We start from the raw sequence: 27,127 nt of genomic DNA, 5'->3' as shown, positions 1-27,127 counted from the left end.
TATGTCTTATGAATTGGGTTAATTAGGGTAATTAATAACAGTTATTTGGGCCCCTTTCCCTAAGGTATTGCCTAATCAGTATCAAAAGGGGAGAGGTGAAGTTTAAAAAAAAAGTTTGCTTCCCTCTTCTAAAAAGGCTACTTTTTATTTAAACTAGTGCAAGCTACCCAACCTCCAAAGGTGGCTTTTATGGGGTCTTTGCCTACTTGTGAGGGTTTCAGAGTCAGTGAGCACAAGCCACACTGAAAAAAATATAGTTAAAAAGAAGAGCTAAGTAATTTCCTAAAGCTGCTGATTTCTTTTTAGTCACCTGCGAGTGCTCCTGAGGGACCATCCCCTGGCTTTGTCTTTTGGCAGAGTCTTGCTTTGTTTTTGCTCATCTACAACTTTCTTGCCTTGCACTCTAGCCTGCTCATTGTATTGGTTTTCTTTTCTTATTTTTCTCTCACAAGGAATTTCTGAGTTTTCCTCACCCAGGGTTTCTGCTCCTTTGAGGTTTTCTGAGCTTTAATTCTGTTTGAGGACCTTTTTTTTTTTTTTTTTTTTTAAATGCCTTGGGGACCATCTAACATTGCCTGGTGGGGTAGTATTGCTCTCTTTTTTTTTAAGAAAGAAAAAAGGGGCTAGCTTTGAAGAGCTCTTTGGCTTTCTCTTTCCTAAAAAAAAAAAAAAAGTAAAGGTTAAAAGTCCAAGTTACTTCACTGTGCATTGCTGTGTACTAAGATGTTTTCTTTCTTTTTTTTTTATTTCTGCTGGGATAAAATTCTTTTTTTAAATTAACACATAATGTATTATTTGAAGATGTTTTCTTTATTATAGTGCAGAGAAAGGGAGAGGCTAAAATGAAACTGGTTTTCTTTAATGAGATCATCTTTTAAGAGAATACCATCATTCATACAAAGAATTCCAATATTTTCATAATGGCTTTGAGTACCAAATCAATTTTTCCCTGTTTCTTCCATAAAACAGGGGAGGTGATAGAAAGAGGGTAGGGGACTGAGGATGTTAGTTGGACTCTGAATTTATGTCAGTTCTTGGGCTCAGTGCTTTTCATGTATTAGCTAACTTAATCCTCACAACAGCCCTATGAGAATGGAAACAGTATTATCCCAGTTCTATAGATGAGGAAAATAAAGTATGTAAATGTTAAGTAATTTCCCCAAGGTCACACAGAATCAGGACGTGAACCTAAGTCTCTCTGAGCCAGAGTCTTTCTTCTGTACCATCTAGCACAGAATTTCCCAGAAGAGTGCTAGGCTTCTAGTACTTTACAAATTCCAGATACCTTGTTCACACCCCAAAGGCCCATTGACTAGAAATACCCATTCTTTCTTGCTTCTCTGCCTCTTTGGCAACTGAGAATTCTGTCTGACCCATAATATTTAAGTTTGGAGACAATTCTGGTAGAAAGCTTTCAGTAGAGGACTGTAGGCTAATACCTTAGAAATGTCCATAGAACTTTCTTCCCTTGTCACAGTGAAGTGTCATGATCAGGAAAAAGCAGCTTTCTTCTCTGTTTTACATGAAGTTGCTTGTTAGGAAAAAAAGGCTTTGTGCTGTCTGAAGTGACTTGGTTATATTTTGAGGCTACACAGGACACATGGGAGATGGAGGTGGTTGGGGTCTTCTGGGTATCCCTGTCCTAGTATAACAGGACCAAGTCCTGATATCTACTTAGGCTACTTTAGGCCCATTTTTTTTCTAGTATGCCCTTGTACAGTTTAGGATGAGTATTATACTTGTGGTATTTAGTTTTTTTGTGTGTGTAGTTTACCTAGTCCATAACAACAAAAAAAATTCATTCAGTCAACAAATAGGTACTGAATACCCACTTCATTTCAGGGATTGTTTTCATGGTTCCAGGAAGAGTAGTGAACAAGACAGACAGAAATTTCTAATGTCATGGAATTAACGTTCTAGTAGGGGGAGAGAAATAATTAAAAAAATTAGTGAAACATATGGTATTTTGGAAGATAAGTGTTGTAGAGAAAAATAAGGCAGCAAAGGAGGGTTGTGAGTACTGGAAAAATTTTGCAAGTTTAAGTAGGATGGTTAGGTAAGGCTTCAGTGAGATCTAATTACATTCCTTATCATTTCACACACAGACTCTTCTCCAGCCAGGCTGATAGTTCATTCATTCATTAGTGCCTACCCTACCTACCTTTGTATCATACTAGGCACAGAATATGCATTTAAGAACAAAACAGCCATTGCTCAAATCCTTATGGAGCCCAGAGTATAGTGAAGGGACAGAAAAAAAATATTAACACAGATAATAAAAATATTAACACAGAAAAAAATATTAACACAGATAATGACTTGCAATCATGATAAGTGTGGTGAAAAGCAGTACAAGGTATAATATGTACTATGCATAGAGGACAGTACACACATACTAATCCTAGCAGAAGAAAAGCCACAGAGGAAAGCCCTGAACAAAATTTATTTTACTTTTTAAATTTTTTAAAAGATTTAATTTATTTCTTTGGCAGAGAGAGAGAGAGAGAGAGAGAGAGAGAGAAAACAAGCAGCGGGAGCAGCAGGCAGAGGGAGAGAGAGAAGCAGACTCCCTTGAGAGCAGGGAGCCTGATGGGGGGCTTGATGCCAGGACCCGGGGATCATGACCTGAGCCAAAGTCAGATGCTTTACTGACTGAGCCACCCAGGCGTCCTGACCCCTGAACAAAATTGTCTCATTGGTTTATACTGGGAAGAACCATGACAACATGATTACAAAACAAGTCTCGTTTGGTTGGGGTTGTGCCTAGGGATCCATGAATTTGTGATTTCAAATATTTGATTACCATAATTGCATATAGATACCTTTAGCTCCAGCCCAGCTAATTACTGGCAGTTGATTTTTAAACGCACAGACATATATAGCTCTATTTTCTGGGAAAACAAATAAATGACTGTTTGATGTGGTAAATTGTAGGCCTGCTAGACAACTGACTTAAAAGGAGGGAAAGCATTAATGAAGATAATGGCTGATTTTTAGAGCAGAGTGCCTATTTGTTTGTTCTCCTTTCATTGTGCCTCCAAAGCTTCAAAACCCCCTAAAATGAGAGATTGTAGGATAAAATGCATCCTTTTTATTTTTAAACCATGGAGAGCAAAGTATTTTAATGAGGAAATATATTATATTACTCTCCTATAAACCCAGGGCTAATAGCCTGGAACTGGTACTTTGGGTCCCTAAAATGTCCAACAAGACAAGCCAATTATAGATTCTGAAACATTTTTATTTTTAGTTTCTTGGAATAGCGATTCATTCTCTGCTATGGTACATTAACTGGGAAACAAGTTGAAATGAGAGTTTCCGCATCTTTAGAATAATTGACTATATTTACCAAACTCTTAATAGAGGCAGAGAGGTTGGTGAGGGGAGGGATAGAAGAGCAAAAGATTAGGTAAGGGGAAAGTGCCTCCAAGAAGGCATGACTTCCAATAAAATCAAATTGACATCTGTGGAATACAGTTTAGCTTCACCTTATTTTTCCCTTTCAGTTTATTCTTCAAGTAGACAATAGTTTGGCTATTTATGCTGATTTCTGCCTTTATGTATGCTGTGGTGTTACTTTGAAGGGCAGGAATAATTGTTTACAAACAAAGAGTGCCAAAGGTCCTGCTGTGGTATTCTCCACATCAGGATCTCTAACAGTCCCCAGTTGTCCTCTGTATCTGGGTACACTGGTAATGCTGTTGGCCGGCCTGTTCGCTTTCCTTTTAGGTGGAGTTTCTTTTGTTTTGGGCTCTACTTGCCTATCTGGTGGTCTTTTTGGAACTTCCAACCCAGTGCCAATCTGAAGCGGAGCTGATAATGCCAAAAGGAAGGAAACTTTGGGAAGGATAGAAATGTAATGAGGGAAGAAAGTTGAAGTTAAATGAACTGCTAAAGCAAATATAGTCTTAAGCCTCCTTAATGAAGTATAGTTCCCTGATTACAGGATGCATTAACCCCTCTGAACTCTCTGCTGCTTGGATACATCTGGAGTATTAAATTCATTTCTGCCTTATTTCAAGTAGGACACTGACAGACTAGAGTAAGCTTCAAAGAAGGTTAAGAAATGGGTAAAGGACCAGGAGACCACATCACTTTCGGAACAACGTTTGTATTGCTTAATTCTGATGGAGCCAAAAAGTCAGTTGCAGGAAGCCAGCATTATCACTGGGCTGCGCTGGGCAAATGTGTTGAAATGAAGAGACTAAAATGAAAACATCACAAAAGCTGAAAACATTCTTCTTCTTTTTCATGTTTGGATTGTGAGTTAGTTTGAGTAAAACTATGCAGGCATACCCTGGAGGTATGGCACCTTACATTGCAGACCATCCCAGTAAAGCAAATAGCACAAGAAAGTGAATCAAATGAATTTTTCTGTTTTCCTAGTGCATATAAAAGTTATGTTTTCCATTATACTGTAATCTGTGAAGTGTGTAATCATATTAGGTATAAAAATGTATATACCTCAATTAAAAATACTTCATTGCTAAAAAATGCTAATCATCATCTGACCTTTCAGTGAGTCATACATTTTTTTGCTGGTCAAAGGTCTTGCCTCCATATTGATGGCTGTGGACTGATCAGGGTGGTGATTCCTCAAGGTTAGGGTGGCTGTGGCAATTTCTTAAAACATGGCAACAAGAGAGTTTGCCACATTAATTGACTTGTCCTCTCACAAATGATTTCTCTGTAGCATGTGATGCTGTTTGATGCATTTTACCCACAGTAGAACCTCTTTCAAAATTGCATCACTTCTCTCAAACTCTGCTGCTGCTTTACCTACTAAGTTTATGTTGTATTCTAAGTCTTTTGTTGTCCTTTCAACAATCTTTATAGCGTCTTTACCAGGAGTGGATTCCATCTCAAGAAACCACTTTCTTTGCTTATTCATAAGCGGCAACTCTCCTAATCCATAAAAAAGCAAGTTTTGTCATGAGATTGCAGCAGTTCAGTCCCATCTTCAGGTACTACCTCTAATTCTCGTTCTCTTGCTATTTCTACCGCATCTGTAGTTACTTCCTTCACTGAAGTCTTGAACCTCCCCAAAGCCATCCATGAGGGCTGGAATGAACTTCTTCAAATCGTCTGTTAATGTTGATATTTTGATCTATTCCCATGAATCATGAATGTTCTTAATGACATTAAGAATGGTGAATCCTTTCCAGAACATTTTCAGTTTACATCGCCTGGATCCATCAGAGGAATCACTCACTGTCTGTGGCAGCTATAACCTTACAAAATATATTTCTTAAATAATAGGATTTGAAAGTTGAAATGAATCCTTGATCCATGCGCTGCAGAATGGATGTTGTGTTAGAAGGCATGAAAACCTCATGAATCTCATTATACATCTCCATTAGAGCTCTTGGGTGACTAGATGCATTGTCAATGAGCAGTAATATTTTGGAAGGAATCTCTTTTTCTGAGCAGTAAGTCTCAACAATAGGCTTCAGATATTCTGTAAACCATATTGTAATCAGGTGTGCTGCTGTCCAGGCTTTGTTGTCCCATTGACAGAGCACAGACAGAGTAGATCTGGCATATTTCATAAGGACCTTAGGATTTTCAGAATGGTAAATGAGCACTGGCTTAACCTTAAAGTCATCAGCTGTATTGGTCCCCAACAAGTGGGTCACCTAAGCTTGAAGATTTGAAGCCAGGCACTTACTTGTCTCTAGCTATGAAAGTCTTGGGTGGCATCTTCTTCTAATAGAAGGCTATTTTGTCTACATTGAAAATCTATTGTTTAGTGGAGCCATCTTCATGAATTATCTTAGCTAGATCTTCTGGAGAACTTACTGCAGCATCTACATCAGCACTCACTGCTTCACTTTGCATTTTTATGTTATGGAAAAAACTTCTTCCCTTCAACCTCAAGAACCAACCTCTGCTAGCTTAAAACTCTCTTCTGTAGCTTCCTCACCTCTCCTAGCCTTCATAGAAGTGAAGAGACTTAGGGCCTTGCACTAGTTTAGGCTTTGGCTTAAGGGAATGTTGTGGCTGGGTTGAGCTATCCAGACCACTAATATTTTCTCTGTTTCAGTGATAAGGGTCTTCTACTTTCTTATTATTTGTGTGTTCACTAGAATAGCACTTTCAGTTTCCTTGGCTAAATGACATAAGAGGCTAAGCTTTCAGCCTATCTCAGATTTTTATGTGTCTTCCTTACTAAACCTAATCATTTCTTGGTTTTGATTTGAAGCGAGAGACATGTGACTCTTCCTTTCACTTGAACACTTAAAGACCATTGTAGGGTTATTAATTGGTCTAATTTCAGTTTCGTTGTGTCTCAGGAAATAGGGAGGCCTGAGGAGAGGGAGAGAGATGGGGAAACAGCAGGTTGGTGGAGCAGTCAGAACACAAACATGTATCAGTTAAGTTTGCTATCTTATATGGGTGCAGTTCATGGTGTCCTAGAACAATTACAATAGTAATATCTGAGATCACTGAACAACCATAACAAATACAATAATAATGAAAAAGTTTGAAGTACTGTGAGAATTTATCAAAATGTAACACAGAGACATTCAGTTACCGAATGCTGTTGTAAAAATGGCACTGATAGACTAGCTTGATACAGGTTTGCCACAAACTTTCAATTCATAGAAACTGTAGTGTCTGCGAAGGGTAATAAAGTGAAGAATAATGAAAAGAGGTATGCCTGTATACTGTTTGAACCCAGGACCAGCTAATTATTTGACCAGTGCAAGAGCTTTCATATACACAGCATGGAAATCCAGTTCTCAGGTGTAAGGCCAAAACCTGATAGATCATTAGGTGGTCAGGGACATTTCCTTTCCCATTCTAGAATGCTCTGTATTTAATCTTCTCATCATTAATGAACAGATAATCACCACTGCAGAAGGCAGGGTTGTAGAAAGGATGGATGGATAACTACTGTGCTGTCTTCCATCTCCTTGACTCCCTTTGCAGCTTTGCAGTGGTGTGCTTTTAGTGGAGTTGGAAGGAGTTGATATCTTCAAAAAACCTTGGATATGGCTTGTTTTCCTCCTAGGAATATTGAAAAGGTGAACATGTGGTAGGAAATTTTGAGATTTTCCTGGCATATAGACTCCTTTTCCAAAAAAAAGCACTTCTAGTAACAATAAGCCCGAATGACAGAAGAAATATTAACTTAGGAAAATAAAATTTCAGTAGGCAAATTTTATGACATGATTGACTGCCATTGTAACCTCATTAATTTTAGAACGCAGGGAGAGGTCATTCATACCTTTATTTATTCTCTATCTTCTCTTGCCTTATTCATTTATAATTTCAAGCATAGTGAAGAAAACTTTGTGAGGCAAGAGATAAAAGTCGTCTTTGTTTACACAGAAACATGATGTGTACATTGTTGGCTCAGGTCTTGCAGTAGACAGTAAGCGTCTGGCTTCAGAGTCATCCATGCCCTGTTATGCAGAAAGAGAAGACACAGAAACATTGTTCTCAGAGCAGAGATGATGTTTCTGAGCAAGTCAAGATTTCACTTGTTTCTTCTCGTGACCTTCCCTCACCTTGGGCTCTGGATGGGATCAAGCTTCCAGGGATGGCTTGGAGTTAGTTGGAAAGTGATGGGGAGGGACTAGGCAGCTCCTGGAAGGCAGGATGGCTGCCCAAGAACTTTCAGCTGCTGGAGAAAAAGCAAGGTGTCATGTAATCAGAAGAAGAATGGAACAAGCCTAAAATCCACATCTTCAGACTCCATAAAAAGAGAGTGCTTGCTTTGCTCCCTACCAAGCACATACATTTTATGGTGATCTCTTTTTGTAGGGCTGAGAGTAAGTAGGTCTGATGTGCTGAGGGAAATGAAGGTCTCCACCTACAGGCTGCTGCTGGAAAGAGCTGTATCTTCCTTTTCTGCTTCTGACAAGTGGACTAGGGGAAGTTCTAAGAGGCTATACAAGCTAGGGTCGGACTTGCTCAGGATTCATCTTTATGCAAAGGCTGCAAGAAGAATTTGGAAATCATGAACATCTGACCACTGGAGAAAACCTTTACCGGCTCAAAAATCAGTCTCTGTGGTTTAATTAGCTACCCATCCGGACATTGATTTTTCTAGCACTTGTGCTGAATGTAACTTGTCTTCCAAACTTTACAGAAGAACCAACCCAAATCCGGCTGGATTTGTGGCTGTAGGGAAGTTGCTTGATTTTGTTAAGCATGGCTTATGCTCTCTCTCTCTCTCCCTTGACACTCATACATAACTTGCAAAATCAAGAATTAGAGCTAGAGAGAACCAAACTCTTCCCGGCAAACAAATGTTATCTTCCATTTCTTCCAGTTCCATCTCTCGCTTAGATCTTATGTGTCTGAAGGCAGTTCTGACTGTGTTACCCCAAGGGACCTTCTAGGTTGCTCTCTCACCTATGCTTCACATGTATATACATTATATACATTATGTGAATACATTATCCACATTATAATTGTGCCTTCACTTACTCGTCCCCAACACTAGAAATGTGAGCTCCTTGAGGGCAGGACTAGAAATCTAATTCATCTCCATATCCCTATCATCTGTCTACCCTAGGGCCTGGCATATAGTCGTAACGGTATTTGTTGAATTGAATTGAATTAGATTATTTTGGCCCTGAGCTGTGCTAGCTTCCATTTGTTCAGCAATAGTCAGCCATGGACAGCTGGGGAGCATGAGGCAAATCTTATCAATTGTGGGGAAGGCTCTGAATGATCTCTTCTTGCTTTATATTCTAACCCTTCTATTGCTCCCATTTACCAGCTTCCACTACTGGTTGCCTACAGTTTGTGCAAGGAAAGGTCTTAAACATAGTGCAGGGTTTTCTGTAACTTTTATGCCTTTTGACCTGGGACTGATTGCTTTGTCATTTTACTCAGCCTTTATTTTATTTTATTTTTTTAAATTTATTTTTTATTTTCAGCATAACAGTATTCATTATTTTTGCACCACACCCAGTGCTCCATGCAATCCGTGCCCTCTATAATACCCACCACCTGGTACCCCGACCTCACACCCCCTGCCCCTTCAAAACCCTCAGATTGTTTTTCAGAGTCCATAGTCTCTCATGGTTCATCTCCCCTTCCAATTTCCCCCAACTCCCTTCTCCTCTCTAACTCCCGATGTCCTCCATGCTATTTGTTATGCTCCACAAATAAGTGAAACCATATGATAATTGACTCTCTCTGCTTGACTTATTTCACTCAGCATAATCTCTTCCAGTCCTGTCCATGTTGCTACAAAAGTTGGGTATTCGTCCTTTCTGATGGAGGCATAATACTCCATAGTGTATATGGACCACATCTTCCTTATCCATTCGTCCATTGAAGGGCATCTTGGTTCTTTCCACAGTTTGGCGACCGTGGCCATTGCTGCTATAAACATTGGGGTACAGATGGCCCCTCTTTTCACTACATCTGTATCTTTGGGGTAAATACACAGGAGTGCAATGGCAGGGTCATAGGGAAGTTCTATTTTTAATTTCTTGAGGAATCTCCACACTGTTCTTCAAAGTGGCTGCACCAACTTGCATTCCCACCAACAGTGGAAGAGGGTTCCTCTTTCTCCACATACTCTCCAACACATGTTGTTTCCTGTCTTGCTAATTTTGGCCATTCTAACTGGTGTAAGGTGATATCTCAGTGTAGTTTTAATTTGAATCTCCCTAATGGCTAGTGATGATGAACATTTTTTCATGTGTCTGATAGCCATTTGTATGTCTTTATTGGAGAAGTGTCTGTCCATATCTTCTGCCCATTTTTTGATATGATTATCTGTTTTGTGTGTGTTGAGTTTGAGGAGTTCATTATAGATCCTGGATATCAACCTTTTGTCTGTACTGTCATTTGCAAATACCTTCTCCCATTCCTTGGGTTGCCTCTTTGTTTTCTTGACTGTTTCCTTGGCTGTGCAGAAGGTTTTGATTTTGATGAAGTCCCAAAAGTTCATCTTGGCTTTTGTTTCCTTTGTCTTTGGAGACATATCTTGAAAGACGTTGCTGTGGCTGATATGGAAGAGATTACTGCCTATGTTCTCCTCTAGGATTCTGATGGATTCCTGTCTCACATTGAGGTCTTTTATCCATTTTGAGTTTATCTTTGTGTACGGTGTAAGAGAATGGTCGAGTTTCATTCTTCTACATATAGCTGTCCAGTTTTCCCAGCACCATTTATTGAAGAGACTGTCTTTTTTCTACTGTATATTTTTTACTGTTTTGTCGAAGATTATTTGACCATAGAGTTGAGGGTCCATATCTGGGCTCTCTACTCTGTTCCACTGGTCTATGTGTTTGTTTTTATGCCAGTACCATGCTGTCTTGGTGATTACAGCTTTGTAGTAAAGCTTGAAATCAGGTAACGTGATGCCCCCAGCTTTATTTTTGTTTTTCAACATTTCCTTAGTGATTCGGGGTCTCTTCTAATTCCATACAAATTTTAGGATTAATTGCTCCAGCTCTTTGAAGAATACCAGTGGAATTTTGATCGGAATAGCATTAAAAATATAGATTGCTCTAGGCAGTATAGACATTTTAACAATATTTTTTCTTCCGATACAAGAGCATGGAATGGTCTTCCATCTTTTTGTGTCTTCTTCAATTTCTTTCATGAGTGTTCTGTAGTTCCTTGAGTACAGATCCTTTACCTCTTTGGTTAGGTTTATTCCCAGGTATCTTATGGTTCTTGGTGCTATAGTAAATGGAATCGATTCTCTAATTTGCCTTTCTGTATTTTCATTGTTAGTGTATAAGAAAGCCACTGATTTCTGTACATTGACTTTGTATCCTGTCACGTTACTGAATTGCTGTATGAGTTCTAGTAGTTTGGGGGTGGAGTCTTTTGGGTTTTCCATATAAAGATCATGTCATCTGCGAAGAGAGAGAGTTTGACTTCTTCATTACCAATTTGGATACTTTTTATTTCTCTTTGTTGTCTAATTGCTGTTGCTAGGACTTCTAATACTATGTTGAACAAGAGTGGTGAGAGTGGGCATCCTTGTCGTGTTCCTGATCTCAACAGCAAGGCTGCAAGCTTTTTCCTATTGAGGATGATATTTGCTGTGGGTCTTTCATAGATAGATTTTATGAAGTTCAGGAATGTTCCCTCTATCCCTATACTTTGAAGCGTTTTAATCAGGAACGGATGCTGGATTTTGTCAAATGCTTTTTCTGCATCAATTGAGAGGACCATGTGGTTCTTCTCTCTTCTCTTATTAATTTGTTCTATCACATTGATTGATTTGAAAATGTTGAACCATCCTTGTTGCCCAGGGATGAATCCTACCTGGTCATGTTGGATAATCTTTTTAATGTGCTGTTGGATCCTGTTTGCTAGGATCTTGTTGAGAATCTTAGCATCCATATTCATCAGTGATATTGGTCTGAAATTCTCCTTTCTGGTAGGGTCTTTGCCTGGTTTGGGGATCAGGGTAATGCTGGCTTCATAGAAAGAGTCTGGAAGTTTTCCTTCTCTTCAATTTTTTGAAACAGCTTCAGGACAGTAGGTGTTATTTCTTCTTTGAAAGTTTGGTAGAATTCCCTAGGGAATCTGTCAGGTCCTGGGCTCTTGTTTTTTGATCACTGCTTCAATCTCATTACTAGATATCAGTCTATTCAGGTTGTCAGTTTTGTCCTGGTTCAATTTTGGGACTTTATAGTTTTCCAGGAATGCATCCATTTCATCTAGGTTGCTTAGCTTATTGGCATTAACTGTTGATAATAACTTCTGATTATTGTTTCTACTTCCTTGGTGTTCATTGTGATCTCTCCCTTTTCATCCATAATTTTATTAATTGGGCTTTCTGTCTTTTCTTTTGTATTAGTGTGGCCAATGGTTTATCGATCTTATTGATTCTTTAAAAAAAACCAGCTCTAGTTTCATTGATACGTTCTGCTGTATCTCTGGTTTCTACCTCATTGATCTCTGCTCTAATCTTGATTAATTCCCTTCTTATGTGTGGAGTTGGTTTGATTTGTTGTTGATTCTCCAGTTCTTTAAGGTGTAGAGACAGTTGGTGTATTCTGGATTTTTCATTTTTTTTGAGGGAGGCTTGGATGGCTATGTATTTCCCCCTTAGGATCGCCTTAGCTGTATCCCATAGGTTTTGGACCGAAGTGTCTTCATTTTCGTTGGTTTCCATGAATTGTTTAAGTTCTTCTTTGATTCCTGTTGATCCAAGCATTCTTAAGCAAGGTGGTCTTTAGTTACCAGGTGTTTGAGTTCCTTCTGAACTTTTCCTTGTGATTGAGCTCCAGTTTCAAAGCACTGTGATCTGAGAATATGCAGGGAATAATCTCAGTCTTTTGGTATTGGTTGAGTCCTGATTTGTGACCCAGTATGTGGTCTATTCTTGTGAAGGTTCCATGTGCACTTGAAAAGAATGATTATTCTGTCCCACTGTTTAAATTCTTGAGAAATGTTGGAAGAAATACAAGTCTAGGAAACACAGGAGACTTTTTAAAAAGAGCTTTGCCAATCTTGCATTTCTGATTCAGTCTATCAAAGGGACAAGTGAGCTCTTCCTAACTCGTAGGCATGTCTAACATCTGCTGTTATGCAATTAACAAACAGTGGGTGAGCACCTGCTGTGTGTCAGAACAGGACAGGAACTGAAGACTTGGAAACTAAAGATGTGGTCCTTACCCTGAAGGAGTTCCTACCTAGTTGTTGTGATAAATAGGCAATACGATATGACAGAGATATGATATCTCTATGATAGAGATAAGTATAGTCCTTATATTTCCTTTGGTCACTGAGTGCTTCACATTTCAGAACTGCAGAGTCCTAAGTCACAGGCCAACAGTCTTGCTCTAAGGCAGCACTGCCCAATAGAACTTTATGTAATGATAGAAGTCTATATATTTGTGCTGTCTGATACAGTAGCCACTAGCTAGATTTGCCTATTGAGCACTTGAAATGTGGCTACTGTAATCAAGGAACTACATTTTTTAAATTTTGTTTTTGTAAACTGGAATTTAAATAGCTACATGTGTTGATCCTATTGGACAGCATGGCTGTAAGGAATGGTAGAATGGGCCCACAGTCAGGCTCCAAGGCAGTCCTGAGTTGAAATCTCTCTTGTTCTGGATCTTAGAAAGCCCTAGAAAGCTGTCCCCATCCTTTAACCCTGTTTTTCTATCTATGTACTACACTAGGCTTTGGATGGCTCATTTCTAGCTGACAGCTCTGAATTATGCATGATAAAGTGCTTTACTTAACCCTGGGGTAAGTTTTTTTTTTCCTTCCTTTCTCTCTCTCTCTCTTTTTTAAAGAAAAGAGATTCTGTGACAGTTCAGTCATAACAGAGGAAGGAAATGGTGTGAAGGAAAACTAGTTTATAAAGGCTTTTAAAATGTCTAAAATTTTGATTTTTACATAATTTCAGATGGTATGAGGTCAATTCAACTCTCTTTAAGCTGAGTTTTCTCTGTCTCTCTTACACACAGACAGACACACATACATGCAGACACACACACACATATTCCAGGTAAGGTGTCTGCTGCAGGACATTGGGCTCCTTCTATTCCTATTGAATCAGTAATTTAAAAAGTTGGGTCTATATATTTTTTTCTCTTATGCCAAAACCAAGAATGTTCACTGGATTATTTATTTTTCTGGTATAACAGATAGGAGAATGAGCTAAAATGTCCTAGTAGGGAACTACAGAAAGAAAACTCTTCATAATGTTGAACGGGAGCTTAGTTGGAAATAGAAATAAATATGCAAGGTAGATCCAGTTTATGACCTGATAATCAGAAGACCTGTCATTTGTCTAGAAATACAGTCTTAGAAAGTACCTGCACATATATTATTTTACTTGATCCTAAAAATAAGTCTGTAAGATAGTTAGGACAGATGTTATTTCCATTTTATAGATTAGGAAATTGAGGCGAGGTTCAGTGATTTCTGCAAGGTCGCAGAACTGGTAAGAACTTTTTTTTCTTTTTCTTTTAGTGTTCAGTGATTCATTAGTTGCCTGTAACACCCAGTGCTCATCCCAACAAGGGCCCTAATTAATACCCAACAACTGGTTATCCTCTTCACACTCCCCTTCTCCTCCGTAACTCTCAGTTTGGTTGCTGGAGTCCAGAATCTCTCATGGTTTGTCTCCCTCTCTGATTTCTTTCCTTTCAGTTTTCCCTCCTTTCCCCTTGGTAAGGACTTTTTCTATTTTTACTTTGAGGGCTCTGTGTTTTGAGGCTTTCTATGGATTTTCTTTGAATATTCTGTGAACTTTTCTAACCTTATAACCATCTGCAGTGGTTTGATTACATATATTTTGAAATGATGACCACAGTAGGTTCAGCTAGCAACCATCTTCTCATATAGATACAATAAAAAGAAAATAAAGGAAAAAAGAAAAAAAAATTTTCTACTTGTGATGAAAACTCATAGGATTTACTCTCTGACTTTCCTGTATACCCTACAGCAGTGTTACCTATCTGTAGTTATCGTATTGCACATCACATTCCTCGTACTTACTTATCTTATACCTGGAAGTTTATACCTTTTGAATACTTTCCTCCAGTTTCCCCTTCCCCACCTTCTGCCTCTGGTAACCTCATGTCTTTATTTCTGTGTATTTGGTGTTGTATTTTTTAATTCCATATATAAGGAGATAATACAGTATTTGTTCTTCCCTGACTTATTTCACTAAGCATAATGCCTTCAAGGTCCAGTCATGTTGTCACAGAGGATACGATTTCCTTGGTTTTTAATGGCTGAATAATGTTCCATTGTGTGTGTGTGTGTGTGTGTGTGTGTGTGTGTAAAACAACTTCTTTATCTGTTTATTCATGGGTGGGCACTTAGGTTGTTTCCATGTCTTGGCTTTTGTAAATAATGCTGATGTGAACATGGGGGTGCAGGGATCTTTTCAAGCTAGTTTTCATTACCTTTGGATATATTCCCAGGAGTAGAATTGTTGGATTTTATGGTAGTTCTATTTTTAATTTTTCTGAGGATCCTCCATATTGTTTTCCATAGTGGGTATGTATTAATTTACAATCCCATGAACAGTGCACAGGGATTCCCTTTTCTCTACATCCGTGCTGGCATTTGCTATCTCTTGACTTTTCCATGATGGACATTCTAACAGACATGAGGTGGTATCTTACTATGGTTTTAACTTGCATTTCCCTAAGGACTAGTGACATTGAGTATCTTTTCATGTACCTGTTGGTCTTCCATATATTTTCTTTGGAGAAATGTCTATTCAAGTCTGTTGCCCATGTTTTATTTGTATTATTTGTAGTTTTGTTATTGAGTTGTATGAGTTCTGTATCTATTTGAGATATTAACCTCGTCAGATATATGGCTTGTAAACATTTCTCCCACTCCATGTTTCTTTTCACTTTTTTTTTCTTTGCTGTGCAAAAGCTTTTTAGCTTGTTTTGGTCCTACTTTTCTTTCTTTCTTTTTTTTTTTAAAGATTTACTTATTTATTTGAGTTGGGGGCAGAGACAGAGAGAATCTCAAGCAGACTCTCTGCTGAGCATGGAGCTGATGTAGGGCTTGATCTCACAACCCCCAAGATCATGACCTGAGCTGAAACGAAGATTCAGAGGCCCCACCCAGTGAGCCACCCAAGCGCCCCAAGTCCCACTTGTTTTTTATTTTGTTGCTTGTGCTTTAGATGTCATATCCAAAAAATCATTACCAAGATACATATCAGGGAGATTTGTTTCTATGTTTTCTTCTAGGAGTTTCATAGTTTCAAGTCTCATATTTAAGCATGTTATTCATTTTAAGTTAATTTTTGTGAGTGGTATAAGATATAGGTCCAGTTTCATTTTTCTACATGTGAATATTTAATTATCCCAACACCATTTATTGAAAATAATGATGTTGACCTTATATACTTGTCTTTGATTCTGAGCTCTCAATCTTTTTCTATTGGTTATTTCTCTGTTTTCCTGCAAGTATCATACTGTTTTGATGACTATAGCTTCATAGCATACATTGAAATCGGGACATGTGATGCCTCCCGCTTTGTTCTTCTTTCTCAGGACTTCTTTGGCTCTTTGGGTCTTCTGTGGTTCCATAAAAATTTTAAGAGTTTTTTCCCTGCTTCTGTAAAAAATTTCATTGGATTCCTGATAGGTATTGCATTGAATCTCCCCTCATTATTTATTAGTCTTCCTGCAAGAGGTAATTGCTGTAGTTGTGTTCACCACCCTGGAATCTGTCATGTTCAAACAGATGAGGTTATTTTTCTCCTTTCAGATAGTATACCCAGTTAGCCAGTCCTAATTACTCCCATTTCACTGCATTTTCTAGTGGCCCTAGTGCTGTGAGTGAAGGATATGGAGTGAAATGTCTTGAATTCTAGTTGTAAATGTGACACGGCTTCTTACTAGTAGAGGGCAAATATCTTCACTTGTTCTGTCCTGCTGTTAGTGGAGCTAATAATATTTATTTAACTCCTAATCGTAGCAGGAGGATTAACTAGTTAATGTTGGTTAAGGGGCAAAGAAGGAAGGAAGGAAGGAAGGAAAAAAGAAAGGAAGGAAGAAAGGAGGGAAGGAAGGAAGGAAAACAAAAGAAATGACAAGTTTTGTGTATTGTGTCCTTTTCCAAACACTAATTCTTTTTTCAGGAGGTATTAATAGTGGCATTTGCTCTACTGTAGTCATTAAGCACCTCATGGATGTCTTGCTACTCAGATGAGAATAAAATTCTTCAGTTCTGTGTCATTAAGGTGTGCAGAAAATGTACCTACTTTCAGCCCCAGTTTTCAACTTGGGTGTCTATTTTCTGCCCATCTAAAAATATTGGTTTCCCTTATTCATTTCCCTTACGGCTTCTCTAAGGTTTAGTAATTTTTCTCTCTCCCGAAACCCTTTTTATTTACTGTTACCTATGCAAAATGACTACTTTGATTCAGCTGTGGGAGAAACCAATCCCTTTTTTACAACAGCTTGTTAAACATTCTGGAATACTTTGTGATCTAAAGTTACATATAAATGCAAGATGTTTCAGTAATTGTTCTGTTCGTGCATTGCATAACCACATTACAGATTTCTCATACTCTGACAATTTCAAGCTGCTGATAATATTAGCCACTTTGTGAGGTATAATTATGGCTTTACTGTGCATGGTTGCCAGCACTCTTATGTCAGATAGTAGCCTTTTGATTAATCTCTGTTTTCAGATCAGGTCAAATTCTAACCTGCCCTTAGCTCACACCCTGCATAAAATGAGAAAGTATATTAAGATTTGGGAGGACAGGTAGGGGCTTTTAGAGAATGACTAAACACTTTCATTACTTTCTTGAATCCTCTTCCTATTGCTTCTCATTTATTGTTCATAAAGCGATGTTAAAGTTTGAGCACTTTCTTTCCTCCGACACTGATTTGCTGCAATGCCTGTTGAAGTTGCTAGAAAATGGAGGCTACTGTGGCTTTCCTTCTGTGGTCAGGGCCCTTTATTTAAACTACAGACATAATTAGAGGGTTTCCAATGTTAGGCAACCATGGAGTCTGGTTCTGAGAAATATTTATTGTGCCTCATTAAATTCAAAATTAATGCTTAAAAGATCAGAAATAAATAATCTGTTTACATTTTTTGTGACAGTAAATATAAGCAGATGCTGTGTATGCACATATCTGATCCTACACATTCCACCAAACTGAGATATGCCCCTGTTTGCTGTGGCAGTAATTGAAATAGCGGCACCAAAAGAGAACTGTGGAGAATTTCATTGACCACAAACAAGAAAATGGTCTATTGTATTGTATTTAATTAGAAAACATCAAGCTAACACATTCACTATTTCTAAGATTGTATATTACTTGACTGTTTTTGGTCAGCATGATTACATGTTACAAGCTCGTGCATCAGGCTGGTACTAGAGAAATGAGTTTAGTATATGATATGCCAAAGGCTGTTACTCCTTCAATATTAAATAAGCAACTGGGTTTTAAGTGATGTATAATATAAATAATGAGATTGGGGTTGGAGTTGGATTTGGGGGGTGTTGTTTTGGGCCACAGGCACAGGGCCACCCATTGTTTTCTCCCCAAACATTTTAAGTCTTTTCAGCCGACAAGGCTCCTCAATAGAAATTATACTCTGCAGTAAGTTAGGGCTCCATAGTGGCTAAATAACAGAGACTTGAAGCACTGATAAGCTAGAATCTAGCAGAAAGGAATAGATCAGTTCAGCTTCTGAGAGTGTGCTGGGTCTTCCCTAAGCCAGAAGGGGTCAAACATTGGCTGTATTCAGGAGAGGGCATATGTGAATCCCTGGGCCATTTCTTGTGGGAAGTCTTGTATTTGTTTCTTATTGTCAGTTGGGCCAGGTTTATCAAGTCATAGTTTCTGAAATTGGAGCTACCCCATAAAGTCATCACTAGTCATGTTAGGTTACCTTGTAAAGATGGTTGCCAGTGCCTCAAAAGGACAGTTGAAGTAGTCACCAAGGTCTAGGGATGAAAAGTGGCTTGTTCCTGGATCCCTTGGACTCTGTGACTAGGCTCTCCAGATGGGACTGGAGAACTGCCCTCAGTTAGCATGTGACAAATTTATCTTTGTCTAACTGCTAGACTATACTCTCCTGATTCACTCATGGAAAGGAACTGAGAAAGACATGCTGAGGAAGACAGATGTAAAGCAGACTAATCACTTCCTTGATGTTACCACCGTGTGTTTGTTCTCTGTCTCAGTAGTTGGTAATGCCAAGAACAGTGCTCCTGGGAATTTTTCTTGCTGTCCTTGTTTTTGTGGCTTGTTCTAGCTGACTCAGTATTTAACATGGCTGTAGCACTTAACCTGTAGTGTTTGTTTTCTTGGCTCTTTAAAAGGGGAATAACAGTTGGCACCTGCTTGTAAAGTACTTTGATATTTGGGGATGAAAGGCACTCTGTGCCTGCAAAATAGCTTTAATACGTTGTAGTTACATAGTTGGGGATGGTGATTGGACTCCAGGGTTCTGCTGGCAAATGTGATTGATAGCTCTTTGCTTCTCAGGGTGAATTTTGTTTATGTGGGATGAGATAGCATGGCTCACATGATTGGATTCTTCTTATTTACTCATAAGCTATTTTTACTCATACTGAGGTCTTGTTGGTTTTGCATTTGTGCATAGACTAGGCATCAACTGGTTCCTGAAAGCTTTTTACAAGCAGATACTACTTTATAGTGCACTACACCCCACAGAACACTTAGAAAAAGATCCTAGAGCCTTATTTGGAAGGCTTTGCTCATCTATTTAATGGTATGGTGCTTAGCCTGGTCCTCCAACAGGCTTTTGCCTCTGAATTGCATGGATGCCTGCAGAAAGCTGCTGTGTTTCTCAAGAAGGTCTTTGTAGTAAAACTGGCAACTGGGCTGCTCTTCTAAAGGCACAACTTTGGCCCAGTCAACAATGAAGGCAGAGAAAAGCACTTTCCCTAGGCTGTGTTTGTCATCTCTGGGTAGTGTGACCACATTGATGGGGCTAGTGAAATTTGGGAGTGAATGATGGAAGACTACTAAGAGGGGAACTCTTTCAGCTTGACTTGTTGGACGTTAGTTAACCACATGGCCTGTGTTTCCCTGTAGATAGCCCTGTTTTTAAAGCCACTGGAATCCTAGAATTCTCTTTCACATGTAGAAAAGTAGCTGCCACACTGTCAATCTGTGACTCAGAGGGCTGCAATCTGGCAGAGCCTTATCTCCTTACAGAAGTTTTATCTGCTTTGGTTTGGAAACACTATCTTGTGTCACTGTTGCCATTCCCAGAGATGTGGCAGGACTGATGGATTTAGATGGGTAGAAAGCACCAAAGTGTGTCAGCTTATCCCTGGCAGTTATATCCAGACTATTGTATGTTTATAAGGTAATGGTTGGGAGTGAGGACAGAGAACAAATTGTCACTACAGAAGGCAGCGTGGAGAATGGATGCTTTCTGAAGAAACAGGACCACTTGGCCTAATAGAATTGATCATCTGCTTTCATTGTGATAAGTAGCCTCATTATTAACCTCTTCAAGTTCTTCTTTATTCATTCACCAAGGCATTTTATGAATAGTGGCTAAGGGTCTAGCATTGTGGCAGTGAGGACTGAAAAGAGAGCGTCCAGCCCAGCTGGAGGATGAACTGACATACTACACGTGAAATAATCATAGAATGTATGGAAACACATTGCACAGTGCTGAGAAAATGCTAAGTAATGTGGCATGACCAGTGATGTAGATATATTAAAAGCGAGGTACATTAGATATGGGAGAATTAGAGGACTGATATTGGATGACCACTCAACTAAAGATTTAATTTAGATTTAAGGCTGAATCCATCAAGAAACCCCCCTGTAAAGAGTTCCTGAAACTTTTGGGAAGAGAAGTGCTGTAATGAAAACGGGGGGAGGAAGATTACCCACATAGCATTTTGCAGAATGGGCTGGAGTAAAAAACAAACACAGATGAGGAAACAGTGGCACAAGGTGAGGAAGACTGTGGAAATGGAGCTAAAGGAACAGATACATGCACTCCTTTGAGAAACCTTAAGAATTTTATAACCCATTTGATAGGAGAGAGAGGTTGCCTTTATTTATGATGCGAGTTTGTATGTGTAAGAAATATAAAGGCCAGATCGTCCTCTGTGAGTCACCTTCTCTCATCAAGCCATTATGGTGTTATTTAGCTCTATGAAGTAGCAATGTGATTCCCCAAATTGTACTCTAGCAGCCTGTGTATAAGTATATGTGTGTATCTGCAAAAGAGTATGTGCCACTCTTTCTTTGTGTGTGTAGGGTGTGTGTGTTTGTATATGTGTGTGTGTGTATGTATTTTTTATTTTTTAATTTTTGTTGTCCGAATGGCTGACATTTTAACCATCCCTGGTAAGAAGTCCATTAGTGTGTGACCTCCTTGCAGGTGCAGCCTATGTCTTTTTTTAAATTTCTTTCATCTGCAGGGGTTGGTGCATGTTTATTAAATGGACGAATGAATGAATGAGAGACTTTTGTTTTAGAGTCCTAGAATTTTTGCAGCTTAAAGGGAACACTGACATCATTTGGGTTATTCTCTTCATTTTATAGATAGCTAAATTAAGGCCTGAAGAGGGATAAAGTGATTTATTCAAGGCCATCAGTGAGTCAGTGACAAACATGGGGAGGGAATCCAGGTTATCCCCCTATACTATATTGCTCACTGTAGTCAAAATGGATTTTTTTGACTATGCATGAGTGAGAGAGAGAGAGAGAGAGAGAGAGGAAGGGAGGAATGGAAGAGGGGAAGGAGGGAGGAGAGAGAGAGAGAATGAATGAATGAATGAATGAGTGAATGGATGAATGAGAATTAGGCCTGAGATGTGTGTAGGCAAAATTCCTGGGAGCTTACTTGGTTTGTTTTCCATTTCAGGGTAAATATGGGCTATGGGCTTTCTAGTGATGGCAGCTTTAGGGATGGTGCCTTTTATTCCATCTTCACTAATTCCTGCTTCAGCTGCTGCTGTCTGAATGGATGAGTCTTTGAATATACATTCTAGCTGGAGGCATGCTGGCTTTATTTTTATATAGAATTTATGTTTTCATTTTTATGTGTTGGAGATAGGAAGTAGGAAAAAGCCATTTGTCAATTCATTTTCTAAAAATGCCTTTGTGAAGAGTTGTCATTTGAACATCTAAAACAGAAACTGGTTTTAGAAAAGATTATGAGTCTTTTCATCATTGATCTATAAGTACAATTATCATTAATAGACATCAGCAGTTAAAAAAAGGACAGGGGTTTTAAAATCACTTTACTGTGCATCTGATTTGTAATTCTAGTTTTCCTGTTTGTATTGCTAAAATGATTAAGAGTTAAAATTAAAACAAAATAATTAGATAGCAGATTTCAATTTAGGTATTTTTCATTTTGATGGTACTTTTAAAGTATATTTTAAAAAGGCTGTTCATTTTCAAATGAAAACCTTAAGGTTTGACTATTCTCTGCTTTAATCTCAGTGTCTGCAACCTTTTGTAGCTTTGTGTAATGATTGGGGATTTGTGCTATGAGCAAATATTCTAGTCCTGGGTATCTGCATTTATTGGTTTCTTTCTCCTTAGGGTTGAAGTCTCTCCTGGTGATAAATGTGGTGCTGAGAGAGTCACAGTCACTCTTCCAGAAGCTAGGGTAAAATTCAGTGAACTGTAAAAGTAATGCAAAATGACAATTAAAGTAGGACATTCGGGTACCTTGGGGGCCTGACAAAATGGAAGAATTGGACTTGTGATGTGCCAGACTTATTAGCATAGAGACATAATAGCATACCACCTACCCAGAAGTCTTGTTGGAAACCTCACATATCCAGAAGGGAGCTCAGAATAGGAAGTAGTAGTCAAAGAAGGCTCCAAAGCAGGTAAAAAACCAAAAAACAAGAACCAAAACATTACACAAAAGTCTCTGTATTAAAGATCACTTAATTTCCCTCTTAGAACAACAACATTTCAGCTCTCTGCCCAGACCTTACCTCTTATTTTCCAGACAAACAGTTTCTAAGAACACAGTAGAGTAGAAGGATCAAACTTGAAATGGAAGAGGAGCTTTTTTTGATACATTGATAGCACTGGGAAATAATAATCCTGAGTGTTTCATAGCAAGGTGGTAAAGGACCATATGTTAAAAATTAAAGGCAAGAACTCAAAAACCAGAGCTCTTTGGGGTCAGTGAGTGTACCGGCAAAGCCGGTGTGGTACAGTGATTTATGTTTAGAAGGGCGCGCCTAAGTAACCAATAAACAAGGCAGAATGGGTAGGATTTTAAATCAAAGTTTTGGTCCTTGCAGAGGAAAGCCTTAAGCTATCTAAAAAAAAAAATCCCAGCTATCTAGAAGTACTTATTCTTCAGGTTTTCAGAGAATCAAGGTGTTATTAAACCTAAGCCAAGTGAGAAAAGTCTGTTCTCAATGATTTCCTAGGATAAACACTTCTAATTAAAGAAAGGATTTGGGAGAAATATACTAAATGGTGGGAAAGTGACTCTTATTTTCCATTCCGTTGAGGATGGAAATAAAAATTTGCTCTAGACCCATTTTTTAATGTCAAAAATTTTTTTTTCAGAAGCAAATGTTGTTCTTGTCTCTTTACTGTGTTCCTGCGTTAACTTGGCTGTCTCTTTAGAGATGGGGACATTTCCTAGTGAAATTAATGTGACATTTAAAGAAAATTTTCCCTCTCAAATGTTTCATGTTATTTGCCATTTAGAATACTTAGAGAGGGGATTGGAATAATGTCAAGCAAATTTTGATTAAATAAGGCTAACCAGGAGCCAATATTTTCATGCAAAAAAAGAAAAGCTCCTTTATTACTTCTTTAAAAAGCGTATTTCTGCCCTGGTGTTTTAGCCTGTATTGAGATGACCTTGACAAATAATCTGACAGAAGAGATGCTGTCCTCTAAACAGCTGGGCTTGCATTAGAAAACAGCACACAGAAAACACGCAGTCAAAGCCTGTGGTTGGTCCTTTGCTCAGGACAGTTCTCTCCGGATGTAAGTGAGGAGTACCTGTGAAGCTTTAAGAAACACCAATGCCGGGGCTCTACACCAGGCCAATTACCTCAGTATCTCCTGAAGTGGGACCTCGGCAATAGTATTTTTAAAAACCCCCAAGTTCCCTAGTTGATCCTAATGTGCATTAGGGTTGAGAACCACTAGCTTAAGACATGCAAACTATTCATTAAGAAAAGATTATTTCTTTCTTCAGGGTGGTCTTAGTCTCATTCTTTGCTTCATTTGAAGTGTGGAAAAAATGTAACCTTTCAATGCACAAAAGTTGGGTTTGAGCACATACCTTGAATCAATATAAGCAAGAACAGTTGACATCAATACACACAGACCCATAATAGGCTCTCTATGGCCAATTAGCTCAGTTGTTTGGAATGCAGTATTAATGGGGTCAGAATAGTGTATGCTATCAATTAGAATAATTGTTTCATAGGTTGTTTCCATAACTACAATCAAGTGGCCTCACAAAGAGACCTGAGACTGATTACAAAAATAAAAAGACAATAGATGACTCAACAGAGCCCCATCCACTATGGGAAAATTGGTTCTAGAAATCTGCCTCACGACTAGTGCTTCATGTTCTGTAGAAAGCAGGGGATAAGGTTTCCCACCATTTCCACCAAGAGTCATGATAAATTCAGTTGAACTTCCCATTTGGATTCATGTTCTTTTTTCCCCTATTTTATATGGGAAGAAAGTGAGGCATGCGAAAATTAGGTAATTTACCCAAGGCTGTCTAGTGGAACTAGTCATTGAACTCCTGAGTACTTAATCAATTTCCTGTTTTAATTGGACAGCCTGCTTTTTGGCAGGTGGAGACTTCCATTATTTAAATATATTAAATATATATTTTATCAACTATCATAAAAGAGCATACTTACCCAGCACATTTTTTGCCTATTATGTTGGTATAATAAACTAATTCCAGAAATGTTTGTTGGTTGACTGACTGATGGATTACCTCTTCCAGCAATGCTTCCAGCATTGTATTCCCAATGCAGCTTCAAGTTGGCCTCTTCTTCCTGTAATTGTATTTGCAAAAATTCAGCATGCATTTTCTTATGAATGAATTAGAAATGAACTGACCCTTCTGATTTTTTACTCTCCCAATCCATTCCTTCCAACAGAACCAAAAATCACTTGTGGTTTACATTAAAGGAGATTTTTGTCCTCTAGATAGAAGCAGTGTGAGTGGATATTACAGAGCCCATCTTCAAATGAGGAGCATGTAGTGGGCATGAGCATGCCTAAGTAAGTACAAGACAATGGTGGGATTTAGTTTTCTTCATAATACTCTCTCCTCTTTTCTCCTACCTACCCACCACTGCCATCCCCACCTCCTCTAGATACTCAGGGTCCCTACCCTGACTATTAGCTGTTTGGTGCCCATCTGGTGGTTGGATTTGCTATCACCTATCCCGTTTTCTTTTCTACCAAACTCTTGAGTTCCTTGAAACCAATAGCTGCATCTAAGAGCCTCTCACAGTTAATGTCTGACAGGTAGTCACCTGAAAGCAACCTGTTCTTTTGTTAGCTAGATAGCTATTGTGTTTCCTTTTTTAGGCACTTTTAGTTGAAGTGACTTCAGGAGGGCCCCAGGGAATTGTGAGTACGGTGGGGATGTCTGGTAGGCTAGCAGGAGGATGGAGATGCATTTGGGCATTTTCCAGTATCTACAGTGGTTCAGTGAGAGTAGTGCTTTAGTGTTGGGGATAAGATTAATTTTTTCAGGACTTGCAATTACTTCAACATCAACGTTTACCTGCATTCCCCCCTTCTAAGGCTGCCCCCTTTGGGTGCTCCTAAACGTTTTCTCATTTCTTTCATCTGGCAGGTGTTCTGCATTTGCTTTTGTAAAGCTGTTTCTCTTGCAGTCCTGCTGTAATCAGATTAGGCAGTAGTGTTTTAATGTTAGGAGCTGAGACAGGGTTTGCTTGCAGACTTCATGTTTCACATGAAAGACTTTGGTACCCCCTGTGGACTGCCCTTCACCGGGTTTCAGGCATAATACTTGTTTGCCTTTATATCTGTGATAAAACTAAGGCCTTCCTGCATAACCAGTGCTGAGCAAAATGTCTTAAAACAAAGGGAAGTGCAGAGTTTAAATCCACAGGAGGGGATTACCTTGCCTGCATTTCCATAGCTATGGAATAAATATTTTAACATGTTAATTATCTGCTACTAATAAAAATACCTTTGAACTTCCAGTCAATTTGATGGGCACAGAATTATATCCACTGGGAATGGGAAACAATTAGTATCTGTAAAGATTGTGGGTCATGCTGTATCTTCCTCTAAGTGCTTGCATGGTCAGTAGCCATCCATATTCTAGGGGATGTTTGTGTCAATTTCATATTGGTTTGCAGGTGAGGGCTGCCTCAGCAGAGCCCCCAGGGCTCTAAGGAGATAGCAGGCATTCCTCAGGCTGTTACCCAACTATGGCCTTGGTTTCTGATTCATTCATTGCTTCTCACCAGGCAGAAAAATTCCCCCTAAGTAGGACAGTTTGGCTCTTTTCATAAACTGTCTATGTGACATTTTTAATCTTTTTTTTTTCCTATTGCAGACTGAAAACTATTCCTTTGATTCCAACTACGTGAACAGCCGAGCCCATTTAATTAAAAGGTATGTTGGTTTGCTTGCCTATTTCTACAACCAAGCTTCATTTAATAGAAAAAGCAGACCAGATTAAACCTTTTAAATGATGCCTTTTTTTAAAGATTTTTAAAAATTTATTTGAGAGAGAGAAAGAGAGAGAGACAGAGAGAGACTCTCAAGCAGACTTCCTGCTGAGCAGGGTGGCTGACTTTGGGGCTGGATCTTATGACCCCAAGACCATGAGTGGAGCCAAAACTAAGGAGTCGGGTGCTTAACTGGCTGAGCCACCCAGGTGCCCCAAGATGCCTTTGTTTTGGGATTTTACAACGAATGCCCATCTGCTTATTGTAAGAAATTTGAAAAATTCAGAAAAACATTAAAAAAATCACTGATAATTCCATTATGCCAAAATAATCACTGTTGGCATTTTACCATATTCCTTTACATCAAAAGGTATGCATAAACACAAATTAAAAAAAACTGGGGTCGTATTAAAATACGGTTTTATATGATGATTTTGAAATCTAATATTAGAAAACAGATACTTTCAAAATCATGTTCATATAAAAATTCTTGTTGCTCTGCACTTAAATTAAGAGAGGCCTTAAAGCAGTTTCTCATGTGGAACTTTCAATGAATTTCAAGATTGCGGTTGTTCCATCAACACTGGAATCATCTTAAAGCTATGTTAATGCGGATTAACTAATTTCTTATATTTAAGAATTTTGTAGATGAGGGAGGAAAAGAATCTTTGCATGAATTCCATATTTCTTAAAATATTTGGAAGTGTTTCAAATACAGCATTCAAAATTAGGGTATGTGTGATTGGTTGGTCATAACTCAGTTATCCATGGAGCTGCAGAGTACGGAGCTGAAGACTGCCAAGGAAGTTTCCATGTGTGGTGCACCAAGGTTCAGGGATCCCACTAAGGAGGGAGAACCAAACAAAATGGAGAATTTATTGTGCTGAAAAACCAGGACTGACTATTCAGTTGATGCCTTTATTATTGCTTCATGCAGATATGCTCTTGAATAGTCCAGGGGTTATTTGCGACTAAAATTAAACTCTGAGCGTGTTTGTTAAAATAATATAAATAAAA

At 38.6% G+C, this 27,127-nt stretch overlaps 1 protein-coding gene across 2 annotated transcripts in view; it reads left to right on the top strand.

Annotated features, from left to right (window-relative positions):
- The window catches only part of PCDH19 (protocadherin 19), a 131,249-nt gene that overhangs the window by 35,709 nt on the left and 68,413 nt on the right, over window positions 1-27,127 (top strand). For both annotated transcript variants that reach the window (XM_059158651.1, XM_059158650.1), the window contains exon 3: window positions 25,996-26,054. In XM_059158651.1, coding sequence (XP_059014634.1) covers window positions 25,996-26,054 — 59 coding nt within the window. The remainder of the gene's footprint in view (window positions 1-25,995; window positions 26,055-27,127) is intronic.

This window comes from Mustela lutreola, chromosome X (assembly GCF_030435805.1).
Source record: "Mustela lutreola isolate mMusLut2 chromosome X, mMusLut2.pri, whole genome shotgun sequence".
Lineage (NCBI taxonomy): Eukaryota > Metazoa > Chordata > Mammalia > Carnivora > Mustelidae > Mustela > Mustela lutreola.
The sequence above is the reverse complement of the archived record's forward strand: the minus strand, read 5'-3'. Positions and strand labels throughout refer to the sequence as shown.